The 19,437-nt window shown below is 50.9% G+C and overlaps 1 protein-coding gene across 2 annotated transcripts in view; it reads left to right on the plus strand.

Moving 5' to 3' along the window:
• dnah9 (dynein, axonemal, heavy chain 9) overlaps nt 1-19,437 on the plus strand; it is a 779,494-nt gene that overhangs the window by 700,064 nt on the left and 59,993 nt on the right. For both annotated transcript variants that reach the window (XM_072483125.1, XM_072483126.1), the window contains one exon: nt 15,110-15,292. In XM_072483125.1, coding sequence (XP_072339226.1) covers nt 15,110-15,292 — 183 coding nt within the window. The remainder of the gene's footprint in view (nt 1-15,109; nt 15,293-19,437) is intronic.

The following is a 19,437-nucleotide window of genomic DNA, read 5'->3' on the forward strand; positions in this document are numbered from 1 at the left end:
GGGGTGCTGAAAAACAGCCCGTTCAATGCCTGAAACCAGACTCTGTTTTCTTCTGGTTGAATCGCGCCCAATAATTCTTGAAATACTAATAAGTCCGGCAGCATCAGTGGAGAGAAACCGAGTAAATGAGTGGAATTTTGTGGGCCTGTGTTGGCCGGGATCATACGGTCCCACCCAAACTCAGTGGGCTTTTGGCTGGGCCACCAAATTTCTCAGACAGGTCCCATCACAATGGTCGGAAAATCCCAGGCAACATTCCAGGTCAATAACCTCTAATCAGAACTGGGGAATGTTAGAAATTTGATGTGTTTCGTGCAGGTGAGACAGGTGAGGATGGGAAAAGAACAAAGGTGAAGGTGTGTGATAGGACGGAAGGCAGGACGCCTTAACTGACAAAAGAGTTTGTGGTGCAGGGACAAATGGGAGTCTCCAAGCGTGACCCCAAGCTACCTGCCATTTTAATTCTCCACCTTGGTATCACACTGCCTCTTTGTCCCCGGCCGACTGCACTGTTCCAGTGAAGCAATAGTGACACCACTTTCAGGAACAGCACCTCAACTTTCAACGAGTCACTTTTCAGCCTTCTGCACACAATGTTGAGTGCAGCAATTTCAGATAATAGGCTGGATTCTCCGTTTCAGTGGCTAAGTGTCGGCTCGAATGGAGAATTTGCCGGAGGTTTGCGATGAAAAAATCGCCGACGCCTCACCGATTCTGGGACTTGGTAGGGGCTAACAGCGAGACTGGGTGAAAGTCTCGGCCCCTCTGCCAAAAATGGCCAGTCCTGGGCCGCGCATGTACACGGCTGACGACCTGCAGCGGTCACGCCATACAACATTGCCACCCCCTGGCCACCCCCCACCAGTCCCCCCGGCCAGGAGCATGGATATCGTCCAAGTGTGGCAGCTCTGCCGCATTCCCTACCGCTGAGATCACATGTGTCCCATGCGGTATGGAAAACGCAGTTATGTAATTTCCGAGGGAGCGGAGCATGGCTGACCGCCGTCAAGCCGGCGCTGGCCCCGATTTGGGCTTCGGAGTCGATTCTCCACCCGATCGCCAATTACGATATCAGCGTCAGGCAACGGAAAATCCCGCCCCATAACTTCTGCCTATCTTTTCTTTCCTTGTCTTTCCATGTTTTGACCTTTCTCTTGTTTTTGCTTTTGATCAGCAGTTGTTCAGTATTCTATCAACCACACCTCCCCTGGACGCAAATTCTGTTTCTTTATTTGTTCCATTCCCACTCCCTTTCACCCTGCATCACCAACTCTCTGTCATTTAATGCCTCCCATCTTCCACCCTATTATGTTGTTCTCTGTTTTGCTTTACCTGCAAGTCGATCCTCGACCGGAGTGCGCTCTTTTTTCAAGTGAGAATGCGCAATCTTCCGTGCATGCGCAGAACGGTCATCTTCCGAATTGCGTCTTTTTTCAATGTGCGCATCTGCAAACTGGTCCCTCACATGCACAGAACGTTCAACATCTGAATCGCGTGTTTCTTTCTTTTTAAAAAAAATATATTTTAGTCAAGTTTTTTGGCCAAACATAACATTACGTAGTGTTTCTTTTACACAACAATAAAGCAATATAAATAACTGTGGCCAGTTCTAAACAAATAAATAAATAATATATAAACAAAAACAAAAAACAAAACTACATGGCAACTGCCTTGTCCAAAATAAATACTCTCCAAAAATACAATCCAACAATCCAATATACAATTACATATACCAAATACCTATACATATACAATAACATCCCTGAGAGTCCGTCCGATTCCTCCCCCCCGCCCTTCCCCCCCCCCCTCCCCCCTAGGTTGCTGCTGTTGTCTACTTCTTTTCCATTCTCTCTATCTTTCTGTGAGGTAGTCGACGAACGGTTGCCACCGCCTGGTGAACCCCTGAGCCAAACCCCTTAACACGAACTTAATCCGTTCTAACTTTATGAACCCTGCCATATCGTTTATCCAGGTCTCCACCCCCGGGGGTTTGGCTTCCTTCCACATTAACAATATTCTGCGCCGGGCTACTAGGGACGCAAAGGCCAACACGTCAGCCTCTCTCGCCTCCTGCACTCCCGGCTCTTCTGCAACCCCAAATATAGCCAACCCCCAGCTTGGTTCGACCCGGACGCCCACCACCTTCGAAAGCACCTTTGCCACCCCCACCCAGAACCCCTGTAGTGCCGGGCATGACCAGAACATGTGGGTGTGATTCGCTGGGCCTCTCGAGCATCTCGCACACCTATCCTCTACCCCCAAAAATTTACTAAGCCGTGCTCCAGTCATATGCGCCCTGTGTAGCACCTTAAATTGTATCAGGCTTAGCCTGGCACACGAGGACGATGAGATTACCCTACGTAGGGCATCAGCCCACAGCCCCTCCTCAATCTCCTCCCCCAGTTCTTCTTCCCATTTCCCTTTCAGCTCATCTCCCATGATCTCCCCCTCGTCCCTCATCTCCCTGTATATGTCCGCCACCTTACCGTCCCCCACCCATGTCTCTGAGATCACTCTATCCTGCACTTCCTGCGTCGGAAGCTGCGGGAATTCCCTCACCTGTTGCCTCGCAAAAGCCCTCAATTGCATATACCGAAATGCATTCCCTTGGGGCAACCCATATTTCTCCGTCAGCGCTCCCAGACTCGCAAACGTCCCATCTACAAATAGATCTCTTAATTGTACTACCCCAGCTCTTTGCCATGCTCCAAATCCCCCATCCATTCTCCCCGGAACAAACCTATGATTGTTTCTTATCGGGGACCGCACCGAAGCTCCCATCCCTCCCCTATGCCGTCTCCACTGCCCCCAAATTTTCAATGTAGCCACCACCACCGGGCTTGTGGTGTATTTCTTTGGTGAGAACGGCAACGGCGCCGTCACCATTGCTTGCAGGCTAGTCCCCCTGCAGGACGCCCTCTCCAATCTCTTCCACGCCGCTCCCTCCCCTTCTCCCATCCACTTACACACCATTGAAACATTGGCGGCCCAGTAGTACTCACTGAGGTTCGGTAGTGCCAGCACCCCCCTGTCCCTACTACGCTGCAAGAATCCCCGCCTCACTCTCGGGGTCTTCCCAGCCCACACAAAACTCATAATGCTCTTCTCAATTCTTTTGAAAAAAGCCTTCGTGATCACCACCGGGAGGCACTGGAACACAAAAAGGAATCTAGGGAGAACCACCATTTTAACCGCCTGCACCCTACCTGCCAATGACAGGGACACCATGTCCCATCTCTTGAAATCCTCCTCCATCTGTTCCACCAACCATGTTAAATTAAGCCTATGTAATGTACCCCAATTCTTGGCTATCTGGATCCCCAGGTACCGGAAGTCCCTTGTTACCTTCCTCAACGGTAAATCCTCTATCTCTCTGCTCTGCTCCCCCGGATGCACCACAAATAGCTCACTTTTCCCCATGTTCAGTTTATACCCTGAAAAATCCCCAAACTCCCCAAGTATCCGCATTATCTCTGGCATCCCCTCCGATGGGTCCGCCACATATAGCAACAAATCATCCGCATACAGAGATACCCGGTGTTCTTCTCCCCCCTAAGTACTCCCCTCCATTTCCTGGAACCCCTCAGTGCCATGGCCAGGGGTTCAATCGCCAGTGCAAACAATAACGGGGACAGAGGACATCCCTGCCTCGTCCCTCTATGGAGCCGAAAATAGTCAGACCCCCGTCCATTCGTGACCACGCTCGCCATCGGGGTCCTATACAGCAACTGCACCCACCTGATATACCCATCCCCAAAACCAAATCTCCTCAACACCTCCCACAAATAATCCCACTCCACTCTATCAAATGCTTTCTCGGCATCCATCGCCACCACTATCTCCGCTTCCCCCTCTGGTGGGGGCATCATCATTACCCCTAGCAGCCTCCGTATATTTGTATTTAGCTGTCTCCCCTTCACAAACCCAGTTTGGTCCTCATGGACCACCCCCGGGACACAATCCTCTATCCTCATTGCCATTACCTTGGCCAGAATCTTAGCATCCACATTCAGGAGGGAAATGGGCCTGTATGACCCGCATTGCAGCGGGTCTTTTTCCTTCTTTAGGAGGAGCGATATCGTTGCCTCTGACATAGTCGGGGGCAGCTGCCCTCTTTCCCTCGCCTCATGATAGGTTCTCATCAGTAGCGGGGCCAGCAAGTCCAAATATTTCTTATAGAATTCAACTGGGAATCCGTCTGGTCCCGGGGCCTTCCCCGCCTGCATGCTTCCCATCCCTTTCACTACTTCCTCCGTCTCAATCTGTGCTCCCAGCCCCACTCTCTCCTGTTCCTCCACCTTAGGAAATTCCAGCTGATCCAGAAAGCACATCATTCTCTCCTTCCCGTCTGGGGGCTGCGCTTCATATAATCTTTCATAAAATGCCTTGAACACTCCATTCACTCTCTCCGCTCCCCGCTCCATCTCCCCCTCCTCACCTCTCACCCCCCCTATCTCCCTCGCTGCTCCCCTTTTCCTCAGTTGGTGGGCCAACAACCTACTCGCCTTCTCCCATATTCGTACTGTACACCCTGTGCCTTCCTCCATTGTGCCTCTGCCTTACCCGTAGTCAACAAGTCAAATTCTATATGTAGCCTTTGCCTTTCCCTGTATAGTCCCTCCTCCGGTGCCTCCGCGTATTGTCTGTCCACCCTCAGCAGTTCTTTCAACAACCGCTCCCTTCCCCTACCCTCCTGCTTTCCTTTATGTGCCCTAATAGATATCAGCTCCCCTCTAACCACTGCCTTCAGTGCCTCCCAGACCACTCCCACCTGTACCTCCCCATTATCATTAATTTCCAAGTACCTTTCAATACACCCACTCACCCTTAAACACACCCCCTCATCTGCCAATAATCCCATGTCCATTCTCCAGGGTGGAAGCTGTTGTTTTTCTTCCCCTATCTCCAGGTCCACCCAGTGTGGAGCATGATCCGAGATGGCTATAGCCGTGTACTCCGTCCCCGTCACCTTTGGGATCAGTGCACTTCCCAAAACAAAAAAATCTATTCGTGAAAATACTTTATGTACATAGGAGAAAAACGAAAACTCCTCACTCCTAGGACTACTAAATCTCCAGGGATCTACTCCTCCCATCTGCACCATAAAATCCTTAAGCACCCTAGCTGCAGCCGGCCTCCTTCCGGTCCTGGACCTCGATCTGTCCAGCCCTGGGTCCAGCACCGTATTAAAGTCTCCACCCATTACCAACTTCCCCACTCCTAGATCCGGGATTCATCCTAACATACGCCTCATAAAATTGGCATCATCCCAGTTCGGGGCATACACGTTCATCAATACCACCGCCTCCCCTTGCAGTTTGCCACTCACCATCACGTATCTGCCCCCACTATCTGCCACTATAGTCTTTGCCTCAAACATTACCCGCTTCCCCACTAGTATGGCCACCCCCCTGTTTTTTGCATCTAGCCCCGAATGAAACACCTGCCCCACCCTTCCTTTGCGAAGTCTAACCAGGTCTGTCAGCTTCAGATGCGTCTCCTGAAGCACAACCACATCTGCCTTAAGTTTCTTTAGGTGTGCGAGTACCCGTGCCCTCTTAATCGGCCAGTTCAGCCCTCTCACATTCCACGTGATCAACCGGGTTGGGAGGCTCTTTACCCCCCCCCCCCCCCCCCCTTGACGACTAGCCATTTCCTTTTTCAATCCAGCTCCTCACCCGGTTCCCACGTAGCTGTATCCCCCCCAGGCGGCGCCCCCCCCGCCCCGACCCCCCCCTCCCATACCAGCTCCCCCTTCTCCCCAGCAGCAGCAACCCAGTTAACCCCCCCCCCCCCGCTAGATCCCAAGCTAGCGTAATTGCACCCCCCATGTTACTCCCAGAAGTCAGCAAACTCTGGCCGACCTCGGCTTCCCCCCGTGACCTCGGCTCACACTGTGCGAGGCCCCCTCCTTCCTGCTTCCCTGTTCCCGCCATGATTACCATAGCGCGGGAACAAAGCCCGCGCTTCCCCTTTTGGCCCCGCCCCCAATGGCCGGCGCCCACAGCTCCTCATCCTCCCTCACCCCCTCCCCCACGACATGGGGAAGAGAGAGAAGTTACAAGGTCGCAGGTTTAACAATCTGGGAAGTCTTCTCTTCCCCCTTTTCCCCCCTTCATCCCACAAATTCACCCCCCCACTTTTGTCCCAAACGTTCTTTTTCTGGCCCGCTCACTCCAGCTTCTCCTCGACAAAAAATGACCACGTTTCGTCTGCCGTTTCGAAATAGTGGTGTTTCCCTAGATGTGTGACCCACAGTCTTGCCGGTTGCAACATTCCGAATTTGACCTTCCTTTTATGCAACACCGCCTTGGCCCGATTAAAGCTTGCCCTCCTTCTCGCCACCTCCGCATTCCAATCTTGATACACGCGGATCACCGCATTCTCCCACCTACTGTTCCGAATTTTCTTGGCCCATCTGAGGACCATCTCTCTGTCCTTGTATCGGAGAAATCTCACAACTATTGCTCGAGGAATTTCTCCAGCCCTCGGTCTTCGCGCCATAACTCGATAGGCTCCCTCCACCTCCAGCGGACCCGTCGGGGCCTCCGATCCCATTAACAAATGCAGCATCGTGCTCACATATCCCCCGACGTCCGCCCCTTCTGCACCTTCGGGAAGACCAAGAATCCTTAAGTTCTTCCTCCTCGCATTGTTCTCCAGCACCTCCAGCCTTTCCACACATCTTTTGTGTTGTGCCTCGTGGATCTCCGTTTTCACCACCAGGCCCTGTATGTCGTCCTCATTCTCAGCAGCCTTTGCCTTCGCGACCCGAAGCTCCTGTTCCTGGGTCTTTTGCTCCTCCTTTAGCCCCTCAATCGCTTGTAATATCGGGGCCAACAGCTCCTTCTTCATCTCCTTTTTGAGTTCATCTATGCAACGCCGCAGGAACTCTTGTTGGTCAGGGCCCCATATTAAACTGCCTCCTTCCGACGCCATCTTGCTTTGTGCCTGCCTTCCTGGCCGCTGCTCTTGAGGATCCACCGCAACCCGGCTACTTTCCTCTTTTTTCCATCCGTGTCCAGGGGGGATTCCCTTCTGGATTACCGCACAGTGTTATTTGCCGTTAAAATTGCCGATGGGGCTCCTATTAAGAGCCCTAAAGTCCGTTCCACCGGGAGCTGCCGAAACGTGCGACTTAGCTGGTCATCGCCGCACCCGGAAGTCGCGTGTTTCTTTCTTTAACTGCACTTGTCCAAAATGTCCAACTTCCAAAGCGCGCGCTTTTTCTGAGTGCCCTTGCACAGACTGATCTTCTTTTCCAGCACGCTTAATTTTTTGTGTGCCACAGCTTAAACGGAGGCAAAAATGTTTTTACTTTGCCGAGTCAACATTGCGGCACTTCTATTTTAAGATTCTTTACTCGCACGGGATATATTGCTCGGATCTTCTAGTATTTCTTTTTATTGCTTTTGCAGTTGTTTATTGAGCTTTTCATTTCTTTTAAGCTCACAATAATTTTGAAATTTTTCAATGACCACATCAGACTTATTTTTTTCAACTTCATTCTCAAAGTGGAATGAGCAATACAATTCAATAGCCTGCGGTCCAGCCCTATTGAGTAACAGCGCAATCTTTCGCTTTTCACTGACCGCTTTGAGATTTAAGGCTGAGAGGCATTGTTTAAACTCTTTTTTGAACATTTTCCAGTTCACATCTACTTTACCCGATATCCTGAATGACTTTGGAGTCTGCAGACCTTCCATGAAGCTTCGGCTGGGTATTTCTTTTTCGTGATGCTGCTGGTTGTTGCTACTGGAATCTGGTTGAGATTTTTTCTTTGCATGTTTTTGTTTTCTTCGAACGGAGATTCTTTCTTTCTCCCTGAGCTTTACTAATCTGCTCTAGCCAGTCCTGGTACAATGTTGGAACTTTCCACTCCTGGTAGCATGTTGTGTTCTCTGCTTTGCTTTACCTGGATGGTTTGGATGTGTAGTGTTCAACAAAGAACAACAAGCTTTGTTAACAAACAAAACTATAAATTAATTTACACTACTTACTATGATTCATTCACATTCCTAAAGTAGAAGGTTTCTATATTAAACTGTGCTATCTCTAACTGCAGTACTCTATTACACAACTGCTCTCTCTCTCTCTCTCTCTCTCTCTCTCTTGCCTCACTATCTTCTTCTCTTCTTCTGACTGACCCACAAGGTTTATCCCCATCCCTTATATACTTATGGGACTAGCTCCCTCTAGTGGCTCTCTGTATACATTTCATTAACTCTTGCATTGCCTTTATTTATGATAATACCACACCTATCACAGACGTTCCCCTCTGTTCTAAATTTTTATCCTCTCACCTTTCACTTGCCTAAAATCTATCGCATTTCTAACTTTACCCAGCTCTGATGGAGGAAAACTGACCTGAAATGTTAATGCAGTTTCCTTCTCCACATAAACTGTCCAAACTGCTGACTATTTCCTGCATTTTCTGCTGTTATCCCCAATAGTTCACTCAATCGAGGACAACGGTGTCAGTGTAACTGGGTCTTCGGACCATCTCCCACAATACACAAGGTTGAAGACTGTGTTTGCTCCCAAGCAATTTTATGCTCTAAATGTTTAAATAGATTTTGATTTTCCCTCTGCAAGAATAATGAAAAATTCCAAAGAAAGGAAAAACTCATCAGCACTGAAAATTTCAAATAAAACATTACTTGGTTCTAACTGTTGATTTATCCATCAAATATTGCTCAAATTATTATGGGGGCACCAATTTACAGAGTGCATGTTACCTTAAATGGATAGGAAATTGTAATGTAGAACAGTGATTGGCATTCAATAAATGTGCATTGTTACATTGATCCAACATTCTTATCCATGTACCTCGTGGTGAATTGTATTCATTTGTATTCAGACAGGAGCAATAAATGTGTACACAAAACATGATCAGAATTTATTATGTTAGTAACTTGTCTCTTGGAATCTAACCTGATTCTGAGCCCCTGGTACCAACAAACTGTGCATAATAGAGTTCAATATAAGGTTTGCTCAGTCCCTATGATAAAAAGAGCTCTATATCATTGCCATGCTATCAGCACATGGTGATGGCTACCAAAGGTCAAGAGCTTCAACACAGTAGTAATTGGAGAGTGAGTTGAAGCCTGAAAAGTTCTACTGCCAATGAGTCAAGCAAGGAATTGGCAGAGGTGCATTAACAGGTAGCAAATGGTCTGCAGAAGTGCATGAGCAGCTGGGAAATGTTGTGCAGTCTAATTTGTATCTGCCAGGAGATTGTACTTGGAAGATCTCCTAACGGGGCCATTTTTTCAGTTATGAAAATTCTTCGATCCACTTTATGTCTCTGGAATATGCCTCTGCTGCTATCCCAGAAATATGTATAATATATATGTGGGGCAAGTAGGGTGGGGACTCTGGATCAAAGCACTGAACAGGGCAAACTTCACTTCCACGTGCACAAGACTAAGCCGAATGCAACTAAAGGTGGTGCACACAGCGCATCTCACAAGAACTCGAATGAACAGGTTCTTGCTGGAGGGGGAAGACAAATGTGAACGGTGCTAGGAAGGCCCAGCCTACCACACCTTGGGCGGGATTCCCCATCCCACCGCACCCGTTTTCGGCTGCGGCGGGACCCCGCCGGCAGCAGGATCCTCCGTCACCCCAGCCAAGCCAATGGAGTTTCCCATTGTGGGCACCCCCACACCATCGGGAAATCCGCAGGCGTGAATGCGCTGACGGCAAAATGGAGAATTCCACCGATGGAGAATCCAGCCCCAATTGTTTTGGCCTGCCCCAGACTTGTCGAGTTCTGGACAACCTTCTTTGAAGCAATGTCCAAGGTTGTGGGGGTGAGGGTGGAGGCGTGCCCAAAAGTGGTGGTCTTCGGGGTCTCAGACTAGCCAGAAGTCTTCCTGGGGAGACGGGCCAACGCCCTAGCCTTAGCCTCCCTGGTCGCCCGGCAAAGAATCCTGCTCAGCTGGCGATCGGCAGTAACACCCAGAGCTGAAGACCGGCTGTCCAACCTACCAGAATTCCTCCAACGGGAGAAAATAAAATTCACCATTCAGGCTTCCACAAGACATGGAAGCCATTCACCAACTTGTTCAAAGACCTGTTTGTAGCCAGTAAGCAATAGAGCGGGGTGGTGGTGGAGACGGGGGGTGCAGTGGAGAGAGGGAGGCACAGATGCACCACAAAAATGGATAGGAAAGAATGAGGGGATGGGGAAGGGAGGGGGAGTAGAGGGGGGGGAGCAGGAGCTGGCGAGGCAGAAGATAGGCGGCAGTGCCGTGGAGTAGGGGCCGAAAGGAAGGGCCAGAGGTTGCCAGATCACAACCCAGCTGTATATACACATGTCGCACTTGGTACGAAGGTGTATCAAACCCCCCCCCCCCCCAGATGGAAATTTGTGTAAAAATACAGCTTTGACTTGGCAATGAAAGTCAATAAAAACATTTTAAAAGAAAATATATATATGGGGCAGTAGCAGCTAAAGAGTTAATGTGCGACCTGTTCTTCATATTTTCTGACCTTCATAATTGTTGTTCTTTAGTGTTATAATCCCTTGCAGAACTAATGAGCCAGACAGCACAGTTGGCATTCCTTTGGGTGAAATTGTTGTGGTTAATGAACTCTATCTCTTTGGTGACCAAATGTGATTATGCACAGGGCAGTGCAAATGCTGTATGTAAATAGTGTTTGTGTCCAGTGACAAATGGGTATTCCAGGGGGGAATGGTGCACAAATCCTTGGTACATTTTCTTAAATGGTGCGTGGCAGGTTTCGGGGTTAAAATGCAGTCACTTTCCATACTAGTGCCATCAGTTCATCCCTAGTGGTTTGCTGAATTCACCAACCATACTGCTTCAGCAAGTACATATCTCCCTCAACTCCACTGCACAGTTCTTCCAGGTTTCCCCCTGCAAAATTGCACCATCCAGCCCCCATTCCCTTCCCATCTCTGAGGTAAGATTGAGCCAAATATTGGTGAACTTGCTCAGACAACATGAAATTTTCAGAAAACACTTTGCAGAAACCAGTTTGAAGTCATAGCCTCTTTACTTGAAAAGAGATGAAATGTAGATTTTTTCCCCCCTGATTCTCATTTTGAGTTCATTGGAGCAAAACACTGACTTGAAAACAGTGATGACAAAGATGCAAATTTAAGTCCGTACCGCATTCAGTCTGTTTATGGAAATTTTACCTAATGAGAACACGAAAGGAAACATGGGGCTGAATTTTATGGGGAATGGTGTACAGCTCACCCCAGCAACCCCTCCTACAACCCCACCCCCACCCCACCCCCCACCTCAAAGAAAGTCAGTGTCACACCAACCAACATTCAGGAAGGCAACCCTGCAGCAATACCTTTCTCCAGGCAGCTTAAGAGGTGCAGGTCAGATTTGATTGACCAGCCGCTCTTGCAGTCCCAGCAGCACCAGAACCGAGCAGTGGGCGCCGCTGGGACTGCAAGTAGCCCCCGGGATGAAGACAGCCATGACATCTGGACCCAGGGAAGTCTGGGGTTTTGGCTGGCAGGAATCGGGGAGCCTGGCGAGGGGATGGGATTTGAAGCCAGGCAGGGAGGCACAATGGGCAGGTTACATCCTTGGGAGAGGTTGCACCCAACGCTCACAGGGCTCCCACTGAATATCCTCTCCTCATACTTCCCATTCTTTCAACAAAGTAGTTTTAAAAATGGCCTCCTGTCTCCTGCCCATGCCAACTGTATTATTGCATGGGTAGCATAATACTTGGGTCGATTGGCTTGTTAACAAGCTGAATTGCCCTTTTTCTTTAAATAATGGGCAAACTGCCAATTTGACTGCCTGCCATTTTATGGGGATTGGACCAGGGGTGGAATGAAGGTGGTGGGCTAGCTACCCAACATATTTTATATGTCTCCCCCAACCCTGTGAAAACACACCCAGCAGGCAGTGGGGTGGGCATAAAACCCATCTCATGCTGAGGTGTGTGTCAGTGATACAATACACAAGCAGATTGTTTTTCCTTTTTTTTTCTTTTAATTTCTGTGACAAGAATCTAGGTAGCAGCTAAACTCTAGCAGTGATTCTGCTGAAAGTTTACATTCTAATGTGTCAAGTAAAATAGGACAATGTTAACATGAAACACAATACAGTGAAAACAAGGAGCAAATTAGTGTCAGTTCCCACAATCGCTCAATGTACAGAAGGTAACCAGAAAGCATTAAGTGTGACAGAACATATTTAATAGCAGCGCCGACTGCTTTCATTAAATGTCAACATCAGTTTAAAGGTGGTGAATTCCAAATCTGATCGGTATGATGTTCAAGCAAACCTACTTTGTTGGCAAGGTTTAGAGTTTGACATGTTGAGGATATTAATTCTAGGGCATACAACATTTTGCATTATAGCTCGGGTCAATGTTCAGTTCAGCCAATGTTCCCCAATGGAACTGATGTAGCATACAGCTCCCTCTTCTCTACCCCAAAAATGAGTGAGAGCAACTGATGAAGACTGAGAGAAAGGAGCAAGACAGAGAAGCTTGAGAAAGTTCCACAGGGAGACCAAGATATCTAGTCTGAGAGCTCTGTCAGACTTGATTGAGTTCAGCAAAAACTGAACTGAACTAGTCGCTGGTTTGAATTTTGCATTCTGCAGTCGGACGTGAGATGACATCGAGTGTGCGACCTGGGGCGGGATTCTCCGACCCCCCGCCGGGTCGGAGAATCGCCAGGGGCTGCCGTGAATCACGCCCCTGCCTGTTGCCGAATTATCTGGCACCGGATATTCGGCGGGGGTGGGAATCGCACCGTGCCGTTTGGCGGGCCCACCCCCGGCGATTCTCCGGCCCGCGATGGGCCGAAGTCCCGCTGCTGGAATGCCTGTCCCGCCGGCGAGAATCAAACCACCTCTCTTACCGGTGGGACAAGGCGGCGCGGGCAGGCTCCGGTGTCCTGGGTGGGGAGCGGGGCGATCTGGCCCTGGGGGGTGCCCCCAGGGTGGCCTGGCCCGCGATCGGGGCCCGCCGATCCACGGCGTGCCTGTGCCGTGGGGGCACTCTTTTCCTTCCACCTTCGCCATGGTCTCCGCTATGGCGGAGGCGGAAGAGACCCCCTCCACTGCGCATGCACGGGGATGCCGTGAGCGGCCGCTGACGCTCCCGCGCATGCGCCGCATGGCAAAGTCATTTCCGGGCCAGCTGGCAGGGCACCAAAGGCCTTTCCCGCCAGCTGGCGGGGCGGAAATCAGTCCGGCGCGGGCCTAGCCCCTCAAGGTGAGGGCTCGGCCGCTCAAGATGCGGAGAATTCCGCACTTTTGGGGCGGCGCAATGCCGGACTGATTTGCGCCGTTTTTGGCGCCGGTCGGCGGACATCGCACCGATTGCGGAGAATCCCGCCCCTGATGTTAATAATAATTTTTAGTGTCACAAGTAGGCTTACATTAACACTGCATTGAAGTTACTGTGAAAAGCCCCTGGTCGCCACATTCCGGCACTTGTTCGGATACACTGAGGGAGAATTCAGAATGTCCAAATTAACTAACAGCACGTCTTTCAGGGCTTGTGGAGGGAATCCAGACCACACGGAAGAAACCCACACAGACACAGGGAGAACGTGCAAACTCCGCACAAGCAGTGACCCAAGCCGGGAATCGAACCTGGGACCCTGGTGCTGTGAAGCAACAGTGCTAACCACTGTGCTGATGTGTCACTGCAATATTGAGGTTGGCCGGGGCGTGTGGGAGTTGAAGCCGCACCCGCTGACAATCAAAGGATCAATTAAGGCCATTAAAAAGCCTATTGAATGAGATTTTACATTCAGCGTGTGATTTCACGCTCGTCTCACACGCAAAAAGGCCAAGCGGACAATCCATTTTTTCATTGTCTTCCAAGGACGGGATAAAATGTGTCCGGCCATTGCTATTGTGAGGAGTGAGATGTTTGGGAGATGGTTTACTGCTGGTTGCTCAGGAAAACTTGTTGGCTTTATCTGTATTCATTTTCAGTTTTTGCATTGCTAATCTTCATTTCAGGACTCATTGGTGTCTCCAAGACTCCTGGAGGATTTATACCATTGTGAAGCCTTCTGATCGCCAGAGAGCTTTCTGTTTCTCTGGTAATGGGGGCTGTCTGCTCCACTGATGGGAGCTCCGAGGAGGAGGAAGACAGGGGTAGAAGGGAGAGGAGGCCTGGTGTCCACAGGCAGCTTCGCAGGGAATGGCCTGTGTGAAGAGAGGGGCAGGCACAATGGGTGCAGGGCCATCACGGAGTGCAAAGTGGAAGGAGAAAACACCTTTCGTCTGCTGCCAGAGTGTACAGGCAGTGATTCAGCTACCTCAACATGCCAGAGGTTGCAGGACCACAGAAGGCTCCATCTCTCCGGTGAGACTGTGACCTCCATATATCAGATGGTAGGGCCAGATATCACCTCCAACTGCGTGGGTGATCACCTCCATGTCAGTGGCTCCCAAGGTCACAGTAACCCTCAACCTTTATGGTTCTTTCCAGGGGTTCACTGCGGGATCTATGTGGAGTGTCCCAACCTGCTGCCCACAATGGTGTCAAGCTGATCACTGCGCGCTGTTCAAGTGGGTCATGACATTTATTCATTACTGGACAGATGAGGCTATCTAGTGAGCATGAGGCTTTGCTGCGATTGAAGGATTCCCCCGCATACAGGGTGCCATCGACTGCATTCACATTCACATTCACATGGCAATCATGGCACAAATGGGTGAGCTGGGTACCTTCCTGAATAGGAAGGACTTCCACTCCATGAACATGCATTTCGTATGGGACCACAAGATGCAGATTCTGCCAGTCTGCGCATCTCATGATGCATATACATCCTCCAACATTCACAAGTGCCAAGGCTGTTCATGGCTCCAGCTCAGCTGGATGGGTGACTGCTGGGTGACAAAGGCTATCCATTGACTTATGACTCTCTCACCTTTTAAAGCGCTAACTCTTAAGTTACATCCACTGTTAAATTGGTCATAAATACTGTTGTCATATATCAGCAGAGTGGGAAATGGATCACATTCAAAGCAGTAAATCTCAGCCGTGACTGAAGAAACAAAGTTCTAACCCATCAAGCAGGAAGCTACCAAGGCCCGATCCTGTGGAGGTACTCACAGCTCTCTATTCTTTGGCATTCCAGGTAAAGGCTACTTTGGACGAGGTAATGGAAAGGTTACCAGAGGAGTTTAATATCTCAGAGTTGATGAGCAAAGCAGAGGAGCGCACTCCCTACATCGTGGTGGCTTTCCAGGAGTGTGAGAGAATGAACACTCTTACCTCGGAGATCAAGCGCTCACTCAAGGAGCTGGACTTGGGATTAAAGGTACCTTGTAAGACATCCTGACGGCTGAATAAAACCACTTGCATTTATGATTCGTCAAAATTATTAATTTCTTAAAAAACTTAATAAACCTGGGATTACTGAAAACTTCTTAAAATGATCCATTAATCATATGTTTTGGTCCTGTTCAAAGCTAGAGGATTACTGGAAGGAGGATTTTAGGGTAATTTCTAAAGTGGTGCACGTGAAACTGGACACGGGCCCCCGGGAGGCCATATTCGGGGTGCCGGACCAGCCAGGGTTGGAAACTGGTGCGGAGGCAGATGTTGTAGCCTTCGCCTCGTTGATCGCCCAAAGGCGGTTCCTGATGGGTTGGAGAGCAACCTCTCCATCCTGTGCCCTGGCATGGCGGGGGACCTGTTGGAATTCTCGACTCTTGAGAAGGTTAAGTTTGAACTGAGGGGAAGGATGGAGGGGTTCTACAATTCATGGGCATCATTCATTCTGCACTTTCAAGAACTGGATAACATCGAACATTAGTTGGGGCGTGTGGGTGGGAGGGTTGGGGGGAGGGGGCCTGTATGTGTTAATGGCAACTATGGGTGATCCCTAATTCCGTTTTGTCATTTGTTTGTGTGAACATGCGGGCTAATGTTTAGGGTTTGGTGGGAGGATGGGATCATTGTTATTGATATGGGGATTGACATATTTGTTACTGATTATCGTTTATTGTTGGTGGGTGTAAATTTGGGAGAAAATGTGAAAAAGGAGGAGAATTAAAAAAAAATTTTTTTTTTAAATGGTCCATTAATATTTTTCAAAAATCTTTCATGGGATTTAGGCATCACTGACCAGGCCAGCATTTGTTGCCCTTCCCTAATTGCCCTTCGAACTGAGTCGATTGCTAAGGCCATTGCAGAGTTACATGTAAGCTAGTCCAAATAGGGATAGCAGATTTCCCTCCTCAAGGACATTAATGAATCAGATTGGTTTTTACAACAATCTATTATTGAAACTGGCTTTATGTTCCAAGTTTTATTAATTTAATTTAATTTTCACCAACTGCCTTGGTGGGATTTGAAGCCATGTTCCAGAGCATTACCAGGGACCTCAGTATTACTAGTCCAGTGAGATGACCACCTCCACCCCCTAACATAACTCTTACTGCTTGAATTATCAATTACTATACAGCATTTTCCCGCCATGGAAGAATTTGATTACGTATACAATAAATGCAAGTGTTTACAAAGGAAGAATAATCTTCCATGGTATCAGTATGTACCAAATATCTTTATATTTACAATTACGTTCCAAGCATCATCAGTGTTGTTGTAGAATCATAGAATCGTAGAAAGTTTACAGCATAGAAGGAGGCCATTCAGCCCATCTTGTCCATGCCAGCCCGAGGACACCCAGGTACACTTTCTAATCTCACCTTCCTGCACCTGGTCCATAGCCTTGTAGCTGAGAGCACTTATGTGTAGATCCAGTGTGTCAACGTTCCTTCTGGACTACTGTATAGATCGATATACAGTCAATTAATGCACAGCGAGGTTCTACAAACAACGGCAGTGAATGACTGGTTAATAAGGTGTAAATGTTAGCTAGATCAGCAGGCAAACCTCTCTTGCTCCTCTCTAAATAGTGCCATGGATGTTCTACATTCATCTGACAGGTAGATAGAGCCTTTGATTAACATCCCATTTTAAAGACAGCCACTCTGACAAAGCCGCACTTGCTCAATACTGCACTGAAACGCTGAACACCTGGAACAAAGCTTCACCTCTCAGCTTCTGAGGTGCGAATGCAAAGCTAAAACTTATGTATGCACATCTTGGGCGAAATTCTCCCCCAACGGCGCGATGTCCGCCGACTGGCGCCAAAAACGGCGCCAATCAGACGGGCATCGCGCCGGCCCAAAGGTGCGGAATGCTCCGCATCTTTGGGGGCCGAGCCCGAACATTGAGGGGCTAGGCCGACGCCGGAGGGATTTCCGCCCCGCCAGCTGGTGGAAATGGCGTTTGTTGCCCCGCTAGCTGGCACGGAAATGCGGCGCATGCGCGGGAGCGTCAGCGGCCGCCGACAGTTTCCCGCGCATGCGCAGTGGGGAGAGTCTCTTCTGCCTCCGCCATGGTGGAGGCCGTGGCGGAGGCGGAAGGGAAAGAGTGCCCCACGGCACAGGCCCACCCGCGGATCGGTGGGCCCCTAACGCGGGCCAGGCCACCGTGGGGGCACCCCCCGGGGTCAGATCGCCCCGCGCCCCCCCAGGACCCCAGAGCCCGCCCACGCCGCCTGGTCCCGCCGGTAAATACCAGCTTTGATTTACGCCGGCGGGACAGGCAATTTCTGGGTGGGACTTCGGCCCATCCGGGCCGGAGAATTGAGCGGGCGGTCCCGCCAACCGACGCCATTCTGTGGCGTCATTCTCCGACCCCGCCGGGTCGGAGAATGGCCGTTGGCCGCCGTGAATCCCGCCCCCCGCCAAAGTCTCCGGTACCGGAGATTGGGCGGGGGCGGGAATCGGGCCGCGCCGGTTGGCGGGACCCCCCGCTCAATTCTCCGGCCCGGATGGGCCGAAGTCCCGCCCAGAAATTGCCTGTCCCGCCGGCGTAAATCAAAGCTGGTATTTACCGGCGGGACCAGGCGGCGTGGGCGGGCTCCGGGGTCCTGTGGGGGCGCGGGGCGATCTGACCCAGGGGGTGCCCCCACGGTGGCCTGGCCCACCGATCCGCGGGTGGGCCTGTGCCGTGGGGACACTCCTTCCCTTCCGCCTCCGCCACGGCCTCCACCATGGCGGAGGCGGAAGAGACTCTCCCCACTGCGCATGCGCGGGAAACTGTCGGCAGCCGCTGACGCTCCCGCACATGCGCCGCATTTCCGCGCCAGCTGGCGGGGCACCAAACGCCATTTCCGCCAGCTGGCGGGGCGGAAATCCCTCCGGCGCCGGCCTAGCCCCTCAATGTTGGGGCTCGGCCCCCAAAGATGCGGAGCATTCCGCACCTTTGGGCCGGCACGATGCCCGTCTGATTGGCGCCGTTTTTGGCGCCAGTCGGCGGACATCGCGCCGTTGGGGGAAAATTTCGCCCCTTGACTTCTAAAATCCATCGGTGAGAAACTTGTGTTTAAAGAACTGCAAAGGACTTACAACACACTTAAATCTCCACTGAAACAAACAGCAACCAGGATTTTACAGCCCTCCATGGTATGTGTGTGTATCCAACCCCACCCCCCCAGTGGATGCAGTGGGCCATTTACATTACTATTCAGCTTGGCGGCACCTTAATACCCCACCAGGCGAGAGGGACTGTAAAACCCTCACCAATGTCTACATTGCCTGGCCCCTGTCTGGCTTATGCTGACCTGTTGAAGAGGCAGCTCTGTAGTTGTCCAGACGCATACTGAGACAGATATGTAAGCATTTGCAGACTGTAAAAGGCCGAAACCCATCTGTGTTAAGATACCATCCAAGGTCAAAGTTACAGCCTGAGTCCCATAGAACCATACAACTCCCTACAATGCAGAAGGAGGCCACTCAGCCCATCGAATCTGCACCCACCCTCTGAAAGTGCACCCTACCAACGCTCACTCCCCCACTGTAACCCCACCTAGCCTGCACATCTTTGGACACTAAGGGGCAATTTTGCTTGGCCAGTCACCTAACCTGCACGGGCGAAATTCTCCCGAAACGGCGCGATGTCTGCCGACTGGCGCCCAAAACGGCGCCAATCAGACGGGCATCGCGCCGCCCCAAAGGTGCGGAATGCTCCGCATCTTTGGGGGCCGAGCCCCAACATTGAGGGGCTAGGCCAACGCCGGAGGAATTTCCGCCCCGCCAGCTGGCGGAAACGGCCTTTGTTGCCCCGCCAGCTGGTGCAGAAATGACATCTCCGGGCGGCGCTGCGCTGGAGCGTTAGCGGCCGCTGACAGTTTCCCACGCATGCGCAGTGGAGGGAGTCTCTTCCGCCTCCGCCATGGTGGAGACCGTGGCGGAGGCGGAAGGGAAAGAGTGCCCCCACGGCACAGGCCTGCCCGCGGATCGGTGGGCCCCGATCGCGGGCCAGGCCACCGTGGGGGCACCCCCCCGGGGTCAGATTGCCCCGCGCCCCCCCAGGACCCCAGAGCCCGCCCACGCCGCCTTGTCCCGCCGTTCAAAAGGTGGTTTAATCCACGCCGGCGGGACAGGCAAT

The sequence above is a fragment of the Scyliorhinus torazame genome, chromosome 18 (assembly GCF_047496885.1).
Source record: "Scyliorhinus torazame isolate Kashiwa2021f chromosome 18, sScyTor2.1, whole genome shotgun sequence".
Classification (NCBI taxonomy): Eukaryota; Metazoa; Chordata; class Chondrichthyes; order Carcharhiniformes; family Scyliorhinidae; genus Scyliorhinus; species Scyliorhinus torazame.